Here is a 13,596-nt window from a genome sequence, read left to right on the forward strand (position 1 = left end):
TTTCATTCTATTGCAAAATTGTCAACCTTTCTTGGTTTGGTAATAATTTGTCTTCCCCGATTGGTAAAGGTCACAGATGGTGGGGTGAATAAGTAACTTCCGTGTCCTCCAAGTAATTCTGTGCGGGGCTAGCCAAATTAACAGGCATTTGTCATGAGATGGGGGAGAAGTGAGAACTGAGGGTGTAAGACGAATCCAAGTAAAGATGGGAGATCAACTCATGCCTGAACACTTGGTTACAATACTAATGATGCTCTGGCTTGAGTGAATTTTAAAATAATTTATTCTATGAAGAAACTTAACAGGTGACGGCCACAGCCATATCGTAATTGGGGACCCAAGGAAAGGCTTCTTTCACCCCAGAAATTCAACATGGTCCCTCCTCTTTTTTTCTTTTCCAGGATGCTCAAGAACTATTAACAGCCAGCTTTCACTACTTATCAGTAAACTCACCAAAATTTCATTCTTATTGGAAATGACGGAAAACATTTCTTCAAAAGCTATTAAAACCAGTTGATACATCTGGTCATTGCAGCTAACCGGTCAGTCCCATCTTTCCGTTTCTTCTCTCAGCAGAGCCATCTTTTGTTCACACAACACACACGTACACAAGAAAAACAAAGACAGAACCCGAGTGCTTAGTGTCCCCCTTGTCCGCAGCCTGTCCGAGGGCTAGGAGTCTTCATGGAGCTTCATGTGGGAGCACAGGGCGTCTTGATCGGGGAAGGTTTTCCCGCAGCTGCCGCAGGAGCAGCCCTGGCCCTCCTTGTGTGAGCGGCGGACGTGGCTGTCGTGGGCGGCGTGGGACGCGAACGATTTGCCACAGTGTTTGCATTTGAAGGGCTTCTCCCCCGAGTGCTGCCTGATATGTGTGCGGAGGATGCTGGAGGCAGTGAACTTCTGCCAGGACAGAAAGCAGAAGGAAAAGCAAACTTCCATCAGCTGGAAGACCAGTGAAACGACGGGTTTCCTTTCCTGGTTACTATCGCTTAGGCCACCCCTTCGTTCTCCAGTTGATGCTGAGAACCCGGGGTAGCACCCTCGGTCAGCAAGAGTAGCCTTAATAGGAAAGGACATGGTCCATGTGTCGTCCTGACGGGTTCGGAGTAGCCCTGGCTACTCGAACAGTGGCTTTTCAGTGCCTAAGATCACCTGGGGTCTAGTTAAAAATGCAGATTGACAGCCCTAGCCCGGAAAATGTGCCCAGTAAGTACACTCTGTGGGGTTAAGAAGGAACCAGCATTTAAACCAGCAATTCTAATGGGGGGGGGGGGGGGGAGGGGGGGGGGGGGGGGGGGGGGGGTCCTCCTAGGACTCTCCAAGATACACTGCACTACAGAAGGAGCAGCTAATACTGGCCAATGTCTTTGCATAAGTCAGTTCCATACTGGGTTCTTCTTGTAGATTTACGTGTACTCAGAAGAAATAACAGATTCTGTGTGCCCTTTACCCAGTTTCCCAAGGGTTACATCTTACAAAATATAGTATCACAACCCGGCTACTGATGTTTGACAGTTAAGATAACGAACATTTTCATCATTAAGATCCTTCATGTTGCCCTTTTGTAGACACACCTACTCCCTCCCAGTCCCATTTCTTACTTAAGCAGTGGCAACCACTCATCTATCCTCCATTTCTATAATTTCATCATTTCAGAATGTTATATACACAGAATGGTAAGTATGCAACCTTTGGATTATTGGTTTTCCTCACTTGGCATAGTTCTCTGGTGATTCGCCCAGGCTGCTGTGTATACAGCCCATGCTCCCTTCAAGGAAGGGAGGACATCACTTACCCCTGGAAGGACATCTGGGCGGGGGCTGTTATGAAATAAGCTGCTACAAACATTTGTGCACAGGTTTTTGTGTGAACATATAAGCAACTGCAGGGTAAAGAAACTGCCCAACTCTTTTGCAGAGTGACTGTAACATTATAGATTCCCAAGTATCTGCTGTTTTTACATTATCTTTTCTTAACCACTTCTTTTCTTCTCCTTATTTATAACCAATCCCCTCGTTCGTGTCAATACTATGCTCTGACCCTTGTCACTTTCAGGTAGTATATTAGAAATGTAATGACTTTGCTTTTTGGGTCCACTGACAGTGACATAAAACACCAGTTTAAACTGGTGACCTCCGATTCGAGGGGCTGGGAGAGAAGCACTGAACAGTGGGGTATCTGGGCATACGTAGGGTTGGATCCCTGCTCAGTAAGGTGTACAAGCTGTCCTTCACAGACGCCCAGACATGGCCAGTCTTCACCAGATTAAGTAATGGAAGTCTACTGTGTGACAGGGTGTATTTCCTCATCACACATGCCCTGAATGACAATTTGGCAGTGGGTCGTTGTATCTGACCATCACAAGCAAATGTGAGCCAAGTTTGGGGGCAGAAGTGGGGGTTAAGCCAGGCTTTATGCTTCAAGTTCCTGTCCATGGACACCCAAACAGAGTTCAAGGCAGATCCCTTCCAGGAGGTTCCACCTACCTTTGTACAGTACACACACTGGTAGGGTCTGTCTCCAGAGTGAACTCTCATGTGCTTGTTTAGGCTGGAAGACTGAGAGAAAGATTTCCCACATGTAGAACACTAAGGCAAAAAAGAACAGAGTTGGAATCACATCTTCCCCTAACAAGTTCATTTCCCCATGATGTTAACTATCGTATTTATTCTGTGTGTTATCAGAGAATCAAGCAGGCCCACGCCAAGGGTCTATTGGTAATAGATAGACCTCCTGGCATGACACTGAGGAATTCCGCAGCATGGGCTCTGGTCCAGAGCCTGCCCAGTGCTAATGTCATCTAACATCTTTGGATGTCAGTTTCTTCAGGTGTGAAATGAGGGAATTTAATAGGATCGTGGTGTTTAATAGAGGCCTGAATTAGTCCTGCCCTGTCAACATGCAGCTGTGTGACCAGTGTGTCAGTTAAACTCAGATTCCTACTCTGTTTTCCTTATAGGGTAATCACTGTGCAATTAATGCAGCAAGTATTTATGGAGTGCCTACTATATGCTTAATACACTAATTTTTCTGTAGCGCTTAAAGTTTAAATAATGGGCATATATTATTGTTACTGAAGCAAAAAAAAAATCAGATGTTTGAGATAATATTGCAAACAGAACAAATTATAAAAGGGAAGCGATTAGAAAAAGAAACCATTCTTGGAAATTGAAAACAAACAACAACATAAAAGTACTGAATAACTGAATAGACCCAGCTGACTGCTGAAGACTAAATACATGATTTGGAAAATAAGATTGGGGAACTTTCTAAGAAAGCTAAGCAAAAATAATAAAATTAAATAAAATAAAAAAAATTAAGTTAAGCACAGGGAGGTAGATTGAACTTAACACCTGGCCAAAAGGAGTTCCAGGAGAGAACGAAGGCCTAGAAGACAGATAATAACCAAAGAAAGAACAAGATCATTCCTTTCAGCTTAGGATTTGTGCCTTCAGATGGAAAGAGTATCTTGTATTCCAATGTTTGCAAAGCAAGAGAAAGAAAATAAAAATACATCCAATTTTGACACATTCGATTGCCCTGGCCGGTTTGGCTCAGTGGATAGAGCATCGGCCTGCGGACTCAAGGGTCCCAGGTTCGATTCCGGTCAAGGGCATGTACCTTGGTTGCGGGCACATACCCAGTGGGGAGTGTGCAGGAGGCAGCTGATCGATGTTTCTCTCTCACCGATGTTTCTAACTCTCTATCCCCAGTAGGGAGTTTGCAGGAGGCAACAGATAGATGATGTTCCTCTCTCATCCATGTTTCTACCTATCCTCTCCCTTCCTCTCTGTAAAAAAATCAATAAAATATATTTAAAAAAAAAGAACCAGATTGGTGCCCTGGCCATTTTAGCTCAGTGATAGAGCGTTGGCCCGTGGACTGAAGGGTCCCAGGTTTGATTCCGGGCAGGGGTGCATACCTCAGTTGCAGGCTCGATCCCCAGCACGTGCCAGGGGAGGCAACCAATTGATGTTTCTCTGTCTCTCCCCCTCCTTTCTATGCTCTCTAAAGAAATCAATGGCCCTAACCGGTTTGGCTCAGTGGATAGAGCGTCAGCCTGTGGACTCAAGGGTCCCAGGTTCGATTCTGGTCAAGGGCCTGTACCTTGGTTGTGGGCACATCCCCAGTAGGGAGTGTGCAGGAGGCAGCTGATGGATGTTTCTCTCTCATCGATGTTTCTAAGTCTCTATCCCTCTCCCTTCCTCTCTGTAAAAAAAAAAAAAAAATCAATAAAATATATTTAAAAAAAAAGAAATCAATGGAAAAATATAGTTGGGTGAGGATTAACAAAAGCAAATAAATAAATTAATTAAAAAAAACCACAAAAGAACCAGATTGGCTCCAAATGATAGAAGAAAATGGAGTGATGCTTTGAATATCCTGAGGGAGAATTATTTCTACCTATAATTCTGTATCCAGGCAAACCATCAAAGAGATATGTGAATAAAATATCCTCAAAGAAGGACTCAAAACTTTTCACTATATATCTTTTAATGCAGTTACTTGATGATGTACACCAGTGATACAAAAAAGAAATCAAGAAAGAGGAAGAGTGGAATAGAACAATTAGAATTTAAGAAGGTGTTAAAAAAAAATCCAAATGACAGTTCACAGGTTCAGAAATCACTGGTTCAAATCAGAATAAGCTCCAGGAAGAATGTGAATGTCATCATACAAGTTACACAATTAAGAAACTAAATTTGTGTCTTGAAATTAGAAATGCTAGCAAAACTAAAAGCTTACAAGGAAGTCAAAAATGAAGTAAAGTTAAAGCCTTGTATAAATCTCCACAATTTATTGGAACAATGCTTTCTGAAGAAAAAAAAAAAAAAAAGCCCTGTCTCCATGGGTCAGGTATTTCAGAAGGATAGAACCTACCTTCTGGACTTGTATGAACTCTTGGTACTCATCGCTATGGACTACACTGCAAGGGTGGGGAACCTTTTTTCTGCCAAGAGTGATTTGGATATTTATAACATCATTAAGAGGACCACACAAAATTATCAACTTAAAAATTAGCCTGCTTGCCCTGGCTGGTTTGGCTGAGTGGATAGAGCATCCGCCTGAGGACTGAAGGGTCCCTGGTTTGATTCCGGTCAAGGGCACATGCCCGGGTTGCAGGCTCGATCCCCAGTAGGGGGTGTGTAGGAGGCAGCCAATCAATGATTCTCTCTCATCATTGATGTTTCTATCTCTCTCTCCCTTCCTCTCTAAAATCAATAAAAATATATTAAAAAGAAATTAGCCTGCTATATTTAGCCAAACATTTAATTAACTGACCCCTAAAGCTTTGGCAGGGTTAGACCAAGTTATTTCATGGGCCTTATATGGCCCTCTGGCTGGACGGTCCCCACCCCTAGACTACAGGGATTTCCTGACATTTTTAAAAAAATATATTTTATTGATTTTTTTACAGAGAGGAAGGGAGAGGGATAGAGAGTTAGAAACATCAATGAGAGAGAAACATCAACCAGCTGCCTCCTGCACACCCCCTCCTGGGGATGTGCCCACAACCAAGGTACATGCCCTTGACCGGAATCGAACCTGGGACCTTTCAGTCTGCAGGCCGACGCTCTATCCACTGAGCCAAACCTGTTAGGGCTTTCCTAACATTTTAAATCTATGTTCCACTTGAAGTTTGCTCGACAAATTGTCTGAAAAGGGGGTGGATTTAGGCTTAAAGGCTGGAAGGAGGATGGTAATGCAGGGGTTTTCATTGTTGGTTGCATACCCACATCTTCTGTTATTTTTGTCAATTTTTTTTTTCTCTTTTAGAAACCGATTATTTTTGTTAAAAATCATTTATCTTCACTGGAGCTTTTTCTTCTATTGAAGTTAAATTAAGTGTTTTCTTTTGGGCTTCAATGGAAATTAAGTATACTTTATCATTTTAAAAGTGAAGTACTACTCAAGCTAAAGTAAATGAAATAAAGAAAACTAAAAGAGAATAAAAATGTTAAGCAATAAAAATCAGGAAAAACCTCAAAACTCCAAACATGAGGGCAAAGTGCCATGGGTTAGATGTTGGGACAGTAGCTACATATGTGCCTCTTGAGCTCTGGACAGAATTCGTGGCTACAGATTTGAAACCCACTGTTAAGCAATATTTATAGTCATGATAAAGGAGAACTTGCAAAAAGAAAACAATGAAAGAAGCCTTGGGATCACCAAGCATGACACGTTATTATTCCTTAAGTCTACCAGAAAAACAACTCTTTTGAAGGTCAAATCATCACTTTCTTTTAAAAAAATGTTTGTGATGATTTTTAGAGAGAGAGGAAGGGAGAAGGATAGGTAGAAACATGGATGAGAGAGGAACATCATCTATCTGTTGCCTCCTGCACACGCCCCCCCCCTCCCCCGACCGCCACACACACACTGGGGATCAACCAATTACAAAAATAATCATAAATGGATAACAGAAATAACTACTTCTATGTAATATTGTTCACTGCATCATCATTGGCGAGACATGCGCAAAACAGGGGGTTGGTTAAATAAATCATGGTGCAACCATCTGATGTACTGATATAGCTATTATATTTACAAATGAGTTTGTGATATCTTAGGTCAGAAAATTAACCTCATAATCTTCAGTATGATCTTAAGTATATTAAAAATACAAACACATATTGAAAAGAATTATACCTAAGATGTCTTAACTTTGGGCCATAGCATATCAAGTGGCTTCTGTCTTGTTTTTCTCTCCATATTGTATTTACCAAGTATGCACTATATATTTTTATGTTAAAAAATAATTGGAAAAAGGGAAAAACAAAAAGGAAAAAATAAAATAAAATCAGAAGTAAAATTTTTAAAGGATCACCAAGTTGAAACATAATGATCTTTCTTTGCTTCCCTCTCAATCACAGGTCCAGAGCCACAGCAGGCCCCACACCCAGAAGGCCTTCGGTGTGTCCGGGGTTCTGGGCGGGACCCGGAAAGCCAGTCTGGGCCGTGGGTGGGGTCATTTGCTACCAGAACTAAGTTCTCACCTTGTGAGGCCGGTGCTTCTCGTGAACGTGGAGGATATGGATTCGCAGCCGGTCCCGTTTCTCAAAGGATCTTTTGCACTGAGGGCAGGGGAACTTCCTGTCGCCCTGGTCCACGCAGGGGGTGTACTTGAGATGCTTGTCTCTGTAGTATCTGTAGGTAAACACCTTTCCACATCGGTCACATCTGTACCCTTCTGCAGACTCTGTCAAACACGGGACAGGAGCGGTGGCTTGGTCAGCAACCTTACCTCATTCTTACTTCCTCCAAGGCAGCTTTTAAAGCCTTTCCCTTATTATTGGCAATTTTAAACATGTACTAAAGTAAACATAATAAAATAATAAACCCTTGTGTGCCCAACACGAAGCCTTGACAAGGACCAACTTAGATAATTTTGTTTTCATTAATACCACTTCCCTTCATGATGGAACACTAATTTATCACTTGGTTCCTAAATACCTCACACCATAATCTTACACTGACTGGCACTTGTTACAAGGTTAATAATATAACCAGAACATGTCTACTCTCTGTGTCCCTTTCAGACCAGCCAGAGCTACAAGTTCAAAACTGTTCACCCAGGACAATGATGGACAGCAAAGCTCCCGTCCCAGGCCTCCCGAGGCTGTTCCACTTGACCCCATTTTCAAAGTCTTAGGCACTCCCTTAGCGGATAGTTCACTTCTCTGAATTTTGGGGGAGGATTCCAGAGCTAGAATCTTCACATACAAAGGAGGGATGACAGTACCTTGCCTTCCCTAACACACAGAGTTATCATGATGGTTAATTTAATGCTGACACATCATGAGTTCTTACCACCATGAGTGATACTATCACTGAGTGATAAGACTGAGAAAGATAAGTTGTTATCAATGGGAGAGGGAGGAGAGAGAAGTTAAGAGAGGGAGCTGCAGATTCTAGCAAAGGAGGTGCCAGGTGAGGGTTGTCTACTTGCTGGGAGGAAGGGAGAGGACAGGGGCCACCTACAGGGGTCTCTGTCGGGGCACAGGATTCCAGGAGAAGTGGCTTCCCTGAGACCTCATTGTCTGGCCCCAGGGAGGGAGGAAAGAGCCAGGAGTGAGTCTATGCAAGAATCTGGAGATGGAAATCTTTTCAGGGTCAGGACAGCAGGGAAGCTATCCATCGGGGGCTTTGTTAGTTAACAACTGCATCCCAGGCACGTTCAACAAGTGGCTAAGGAAATAAACCATTCACTAAGTAAATAACCAGGAAGGCAGCGCAACCCCAGGACAATCCATCGCCCAGCCCAGTCTACCACTTTCATTGAGGTGCAAATCTCAGAACCCCCGTGCTGCAACCGTTTTGTTTTTTTTTTTGTTCAGAGCTAGAATCTGGTCAGAAATACCTGGCCTTCCTGCTTCCTGGGATGGGAAAAGGGGGTCTTAAAGATGGGGCCAGTGATCTTTAACTCAGGTCTTTGGAAATTTATCTTGATTTTATTCTATTCCCTTTTCCTTCTTCCTCCCCTCAGCTGGGTCAACTACTCCTTCTAATCCAGGGCTCTCACAACCCTGATTCCCATGCTTCTTGCCCCACCATTCACACCAAATTTTGGAAGGATTAAGAGGAAGGATTAAGCGTTGTTTTCACATTCCACACCTCCAGCCCCCAAAACACACACTCGGCAGGCTGCATACTCAAATAACCCGCCCACATAGGGCCCAGGAGCGCGCCCATGACCTTAAGAGAAAGATTGTCACCCATCCTCACCAAAAGCCTTAGAGAAAACCTTGTCCAAAACATTCATAACAGCAAACAAATGAATTCATCCATAATTCTTCCCAACAAATGGAGTCCTTTACAAGTCCCCCCCCCACCCCGCCCCATTGTCCAAAACACACAGTATTTTAACAGTGCCAGGAGCATTGGAGAATTTGCTTCATAACTGGAGCAGAGGTAGCTGCAGGCTGGGTTCCCCACACTTATTATCAAACCCTCACCCCTGCTGCTTATATGCCGTGATCTCTGCTATCTGCATATTATTCCATGTGAACACGTCTTCATTTACTTAAGTATTCTACTACTGAGCACTTGACATTGTGCCTTTTCACTAATACGGGTGGTGCCATAGCAAAAATCCTTGAGGATAAAAAAAAATCCTTTTGGACTATTTCCTGAAGATAAATTTCCAGAACAGCATTACTGAGACATCAACAGTTATGAACATTTGAATAGCTCGATACATCAGGTTAAGGGATTTTTCAAAAAGGGGAATGAATAAATTTGGGGAGTTATCAAGCATGTATTTGTCTCAAATCTATTTTTAACTTGTTGTAAAAGCAATTGGTAAAAGCAATGGGCAAAAGGGAGACATCTCTAATACTTCCAACAATAAAGATAAGTTTAAAAAAATAAGTAAAAGCTATTGGTATCGTTTGGGAAATGACCAAAAGGCTGTGTGTGACACGGTGCTAAGTATGTGACAACTCTGAGTCCCAGGATATCCCACCACCTCACTCCCACCTCCACGTTAGGGTAGGACGACAGTTCACCAAAACAGTTCGGACAGGCCCTCATTACTTGGACTCTGGAAAGATACCTCCCATTATTCACCCCCTAATCCTCGGAGAATGTGTGGTTGGTTGACTTTGGCTTCACCATCCCCCAGCCTAGATAGACCGCCTCTCTCTTCCTGCCTAACACCCCCCACCCCCCCTGAATTTCCTCTCATCCTTAAGCAGCTTTTCCCAACGGAGTCAGTGTCTTCCTCCTTCATTCAATCCACACGGGGCTCCAGGAGCAGGGGATACGAAGGCTTAGGGTTACTCCCTGGCCTGAAGGACGGTCTAGCTCTAAGACAGGCATGCAGACAACCAGTGCAGTGTGTGATGGATGCTATTCCCATTGGCTTTTACCTGCTACTCACGGCACTTATTGTAACACAAGGCAGTCTTCTACCTGATCACACGTAGTACAGTAATCTGCACTTGTCCTGTCCCACCTACAAGATCAGTGATTCCCAGGGCTCACTCTGAGAGCCTTTTTAAAATGCAAATTCCAGAGGCTCACTCCCAGAGAGGGGGTTGGTGGTCCTCTAGCTCCTTGCCACTAAAATGTGGTCCAGGGCCAGCAGCAGCAGCATCCCTTGGAAGCTTGATAGAAATGCAGAATCTCAGGTCCCAAGCAGGAACGAGAATCTGCTCCTTCCCAAGACCGCCCAGGTATTCACAGCCACATTAAAGTCGAAGCGTGAATCTAGCTCAGTGCTGGTCACACTTGGCTGAGACCCACAGTGAGAAATCCATTCTCTGAGACCCAGCCCCCACACACACACCCCTGTGAAACAACAACTTCACCAACAATGCTTGCTCTTACTTGAGATTCATATCAATATTTTCTATCCTACTTTATTCTTATTCTCTTTTTTTCCTTTCACGCACAACTCCACCACTGCATTGATTTCCCACCCCACCATCTGAAAGCCCTGCTCTGGCGGGACTTCCCAGGCTGCGTTAGCCTGAGCAGGCAGGACTCAGAAACTGGCTCGCCTAAGGCAGAGGTCGTGTCCATTTATTCCACTTTTATTGTCTTCTCTGGGTGGAGGGTGAGGGGGTACAAGAAAAGGGATCCTTGTGAATAGAAGCAGCTTCAGCAGCTTTGGGAAGATGAGGGCCTCGTCCTCCAGCGGGGTAAGGCCCCCTGGTTAGAGACACTTTCCGTTTAGTCTCGGCTCCAGCCTTCAGGGGGGAGGGGAGCTCCACCAGTTGCCCAGAAGCTGCAGGAAGGTGTCCTTCCACCAGGAGCGCCTCACTGGCGAGGCGAAGCCGTGCACTCACCTTCAGAGGGCCCGGGCGCCTGCTTCCCGTGCTCCGTCACCTGAAGGCTCACGGGAATGTCCAGGAACTTTTCATAGCAGTCTCCGTACCACACCAGCAGCTCTTGGTTCTGGGAGATCTCTTTGCAGCTCTCATAAAATATCTGCCCTTGACATTGCACTGCAACCAGGTTCTGCTCCTTGGGGAACCGGGCACAGTTGACGTAGGACATCCAGTTCCCTGCACCTCCTTTTCCATCTATAAAGTGGCTCAAACGACCATCTTCAAAGATCTGAAAGATAGAAGGCATGAAATTTGAAATTTACGTGTCAAAAATTTATTATCCAAATCTCACACTGGAGACTACTGAATATATGTATATTAAGCCTAATGAACTTCATTAGCTTAAGGGCTTCTCTATAGGTGATGGGACATTTTTAAAGATTCTTACTTTATCTTTCTTGATTTCCAAGTTTCTAAAGTGAGCACATGTTAATTTCATGCGCAGAGGTAAGGGAAACAAGAGGAGGTTCTGCTCAATTCTACTGCTTCAAAACAACCGATTAGTTTCGTATTTTATCCCAACCAAGTTTTCATGCATATTAATGAAGCCATGCTTTCTTTCTCTGATCCTGGCAATTGCACTGGCTCAACATAGTCAGAATTTCAGCTTACTTCCCTGGAGGACATTACTGGAACTAGAAATTCAGGGTCAAGGGTGGGTAGCTAATATATCCTGACAAACTGCAGTCTGGCCTGCAACCCCCATACACAGTCAAGAGTCTCAGTCTTTAGCTAACTTCATAGACAAATGACAAAACATTTTACATTTGGTTTTATTTCCCTTGGCATCTTCTCAGCATCACTAGATCCTATTTAAAGCAATTGTTTTTGTCTATAAACAAGCACAATGTATGAATTCTTTAAATGTGTATGCCCTGGCTCATGTTCACAGGCTAAAATGACTTAGGGCACCCACCACAAGGCGCCTGGGATTTCTGCAGAGGTGTTATTGGTCAAGGTCATGGATTATGACCCCCTCCCCCACCCCCTTTATATTGCAAAGCAGGCAGCACAGCCAGCAGATTACTGCCTTGTCCCCTCTCCCGGGAGGGGGTGGGGGGCACAGGCCAAGATATTCCTCCAGCAGCCACCTCCCCACAAAAAAGCACATTTACCTCCCACATCAGAGAATTGTCTCCGTAGGTCTTGACTTCACTGGCGTTGACCACTTTACCTTGAAAGGGTCCAAACCTGACTCCTTTGGCAATGAGGCTATAGCAGAACACACCAAAATGCGGGACACCTCCAAACAGCATCTGCCTGAGGCAGAGACCTAGGGGAACCCCAAAAAGAGACGTGGATGAGCACAGTCACTGCATTAGACTGAGGCACGAACTCCAAGCAGGGTCTCCAGCCTACCTTCTGGCAGTTGAAGTGCGTCCTGATCCAGAGCTTGAGGAAGACACTCGGGCCCTAGAAAAAGGCAGGGGTAACGTCTTGTTTTTCGTTGCAAAGTATCGTGAAACCCTTTCATGAGGCGTTTCCCTCTGTGCTCCTTAGAGGTAACCATTTTCCTGAGTTTGATGCTTATATTGTTCCTGCTCCTTTTACATATACACTTTCTCCTTTGAGACACAAAACAACCCTTTTAAGGTGGTGAAACGAACCCCATTTGCAAGTTAAAGAACTTGAGAATCAGAGATAATGCTGACTGGGTCGATGGATGCTGAGCTGGGACTCCATGACCTGCATGAGGCTCTCATGGAACTAACTACCTGGCACATCCTGGTAGAATCTGAGTCCAGTGGACGAGTCCAGGGCAGGAACATTTCTCTCCTCACCCTTAGCTCTCACTACAACCAATCTCAGGAGTCCTGCAATTAAGCAAGTAGGGCTCAGATGGGAGCCTGACCTCCCCAGGCTCTGTCCTTTGATAGAAGTCCTGATAGAAGACATGCAGCTCCCCACCTCGTCCGGACTCATATTCACCCTGAAGTGCCCCTTCCCCACTCTATTCCCCCATCCATCCATCCATCCATCCATCCTAACCCCGGATGAAGGGGACTGCCTTTACCAGCGCTGTCCGCGGGGACCAGGAGGCCGGAAGCTGCATGGTGCAGGCGCTCCGGCGAGTGCTCCGGGCCGGGAAGGAATCCGTACAGGACTAAGTGCAGGTCCTCCTGGGTGAAGTGGAAGCGAGGAGCCGACGTCCTCTCCTGGCTCAGGAGCTTGGGGTCCTCCTCGGGCCGCTTGCTGGGGAAGTGAGGAGGTGCCTGGGAGGTCTTCAGCCCCTCGGGCAACAGGGAAGCCCCCACAGGGGGCGGCGGTGGCAGGAAAACCTCAGGTGCATAACACTGGCCGCTGTCGACTCGACCACCGACGTGGGCCACGTCTTCACCGGTGGCCCCGGGATAGTCGCGGCCGCTGCTGACGAAGTGTTGCAGCTCCTTGGTGAAGGGGGGGAATGGGTACCACGGTGCCAGCTTGCCGGGCCAGGGCAGCTCGTAGAGCGGCTCCCTCGGTAGGGCCAGGCCGGGGCTCAGCAAGGGAGGGGCGGTCCGCAGCGCGAAGGGGGCCACGGCCTGGGGCGCAGACACGGTGGGGACCGGGAAAGGTTGGTAATCCTCCCCCGCGGCGGCCAGGCTGGTCCCATGGGGTCCATAGGGCGCGAAGGGCGCGTAGTAGGGGGCCAGGTGTTGGGGGCTGCTCTGGAGTCTCTCGGGCGGGTAGCCCATCTTGTCCAGAGGTCCGGCCTCGCCCGGCGACCGCAGAGCCATCGCGGGCAACAGCGCGGAGGTTCTGCGGAGAAGCAATGGCAGGG

At 45.8% G+C, this 13,596-nt stretch overlaps 1 protein-coding gene across 1 annotated transcript; it reads right to left on the minus strand.

Annotated features, from left to right (window-relative positions):
- Nucleotides 1–659: 659 nt before the first annotated feature.
- PRDM14 (PR domain containing 14) lies at nt 660–13,552 on the minus strand. Its single transcript, XM_005866401.2, has 7 exons — nt 12,850–13,552; nt 12,195–12,248; nt 11,951–12,108; nt 10,794–11,064; nt 6,999–7,201; nt 2,487–2,588; nt 660–900 (listed from the first exon to the last, which is right to left on the minus strand). Exons 1-7 carry the CDS (start codon nt 13,550–13,552, stop codon nt 673–675), a joined length of 1,719 nt encoding a protein of 572 aa, XP_005866463.1. The 3' UTR covers nt 660–672.
- Nucleotides 13,553–13,596: the final 44 nt, after the last annotated feature.

Source organism: Myotis brandtii, unplaced genomic scaffold (assembly GCF_000412655.1).
Source record: "Myotis brandtii unplaced genomic scaffold, ASM41265v1 scaffold23, whole genome shotgun sequence".
Classification (NCBI taxonomy): Eukaryota; Metazoa; Chordata; class Mammalia; order Chiroptera; family Vespertilionidae; genus Myotis; species Myotis brandtii.

What these genes read in the sequence shown, in the direction of transcription:
- PRDM14 (XM_005866401.2), bottom strand. Translation starts at nt 13,552, where the DNA reads ATGGCTCTGCGGTCGCCGGGCGAGGCCGGACCTCTGGACAAGATGGGC. An exon ending in ACAATTCTCTGATGTGGGAG is followed by an intron (nt 11,065 to 11,950) that starts GTAAATGTGCTT and finishes TCTATCTTTCAG; the next exon opens with ATCTTTGAAGATGGTCGTTT. An exon ending in AGAAGCACCGGCCTCACAAG is followed by an intron (nt 2,589 to 6,998) that starts GTGAGAACTTAG and finishes TTTTTGCCTTAG; the next exon opens with TGTTCTACATGTGGGAAATC.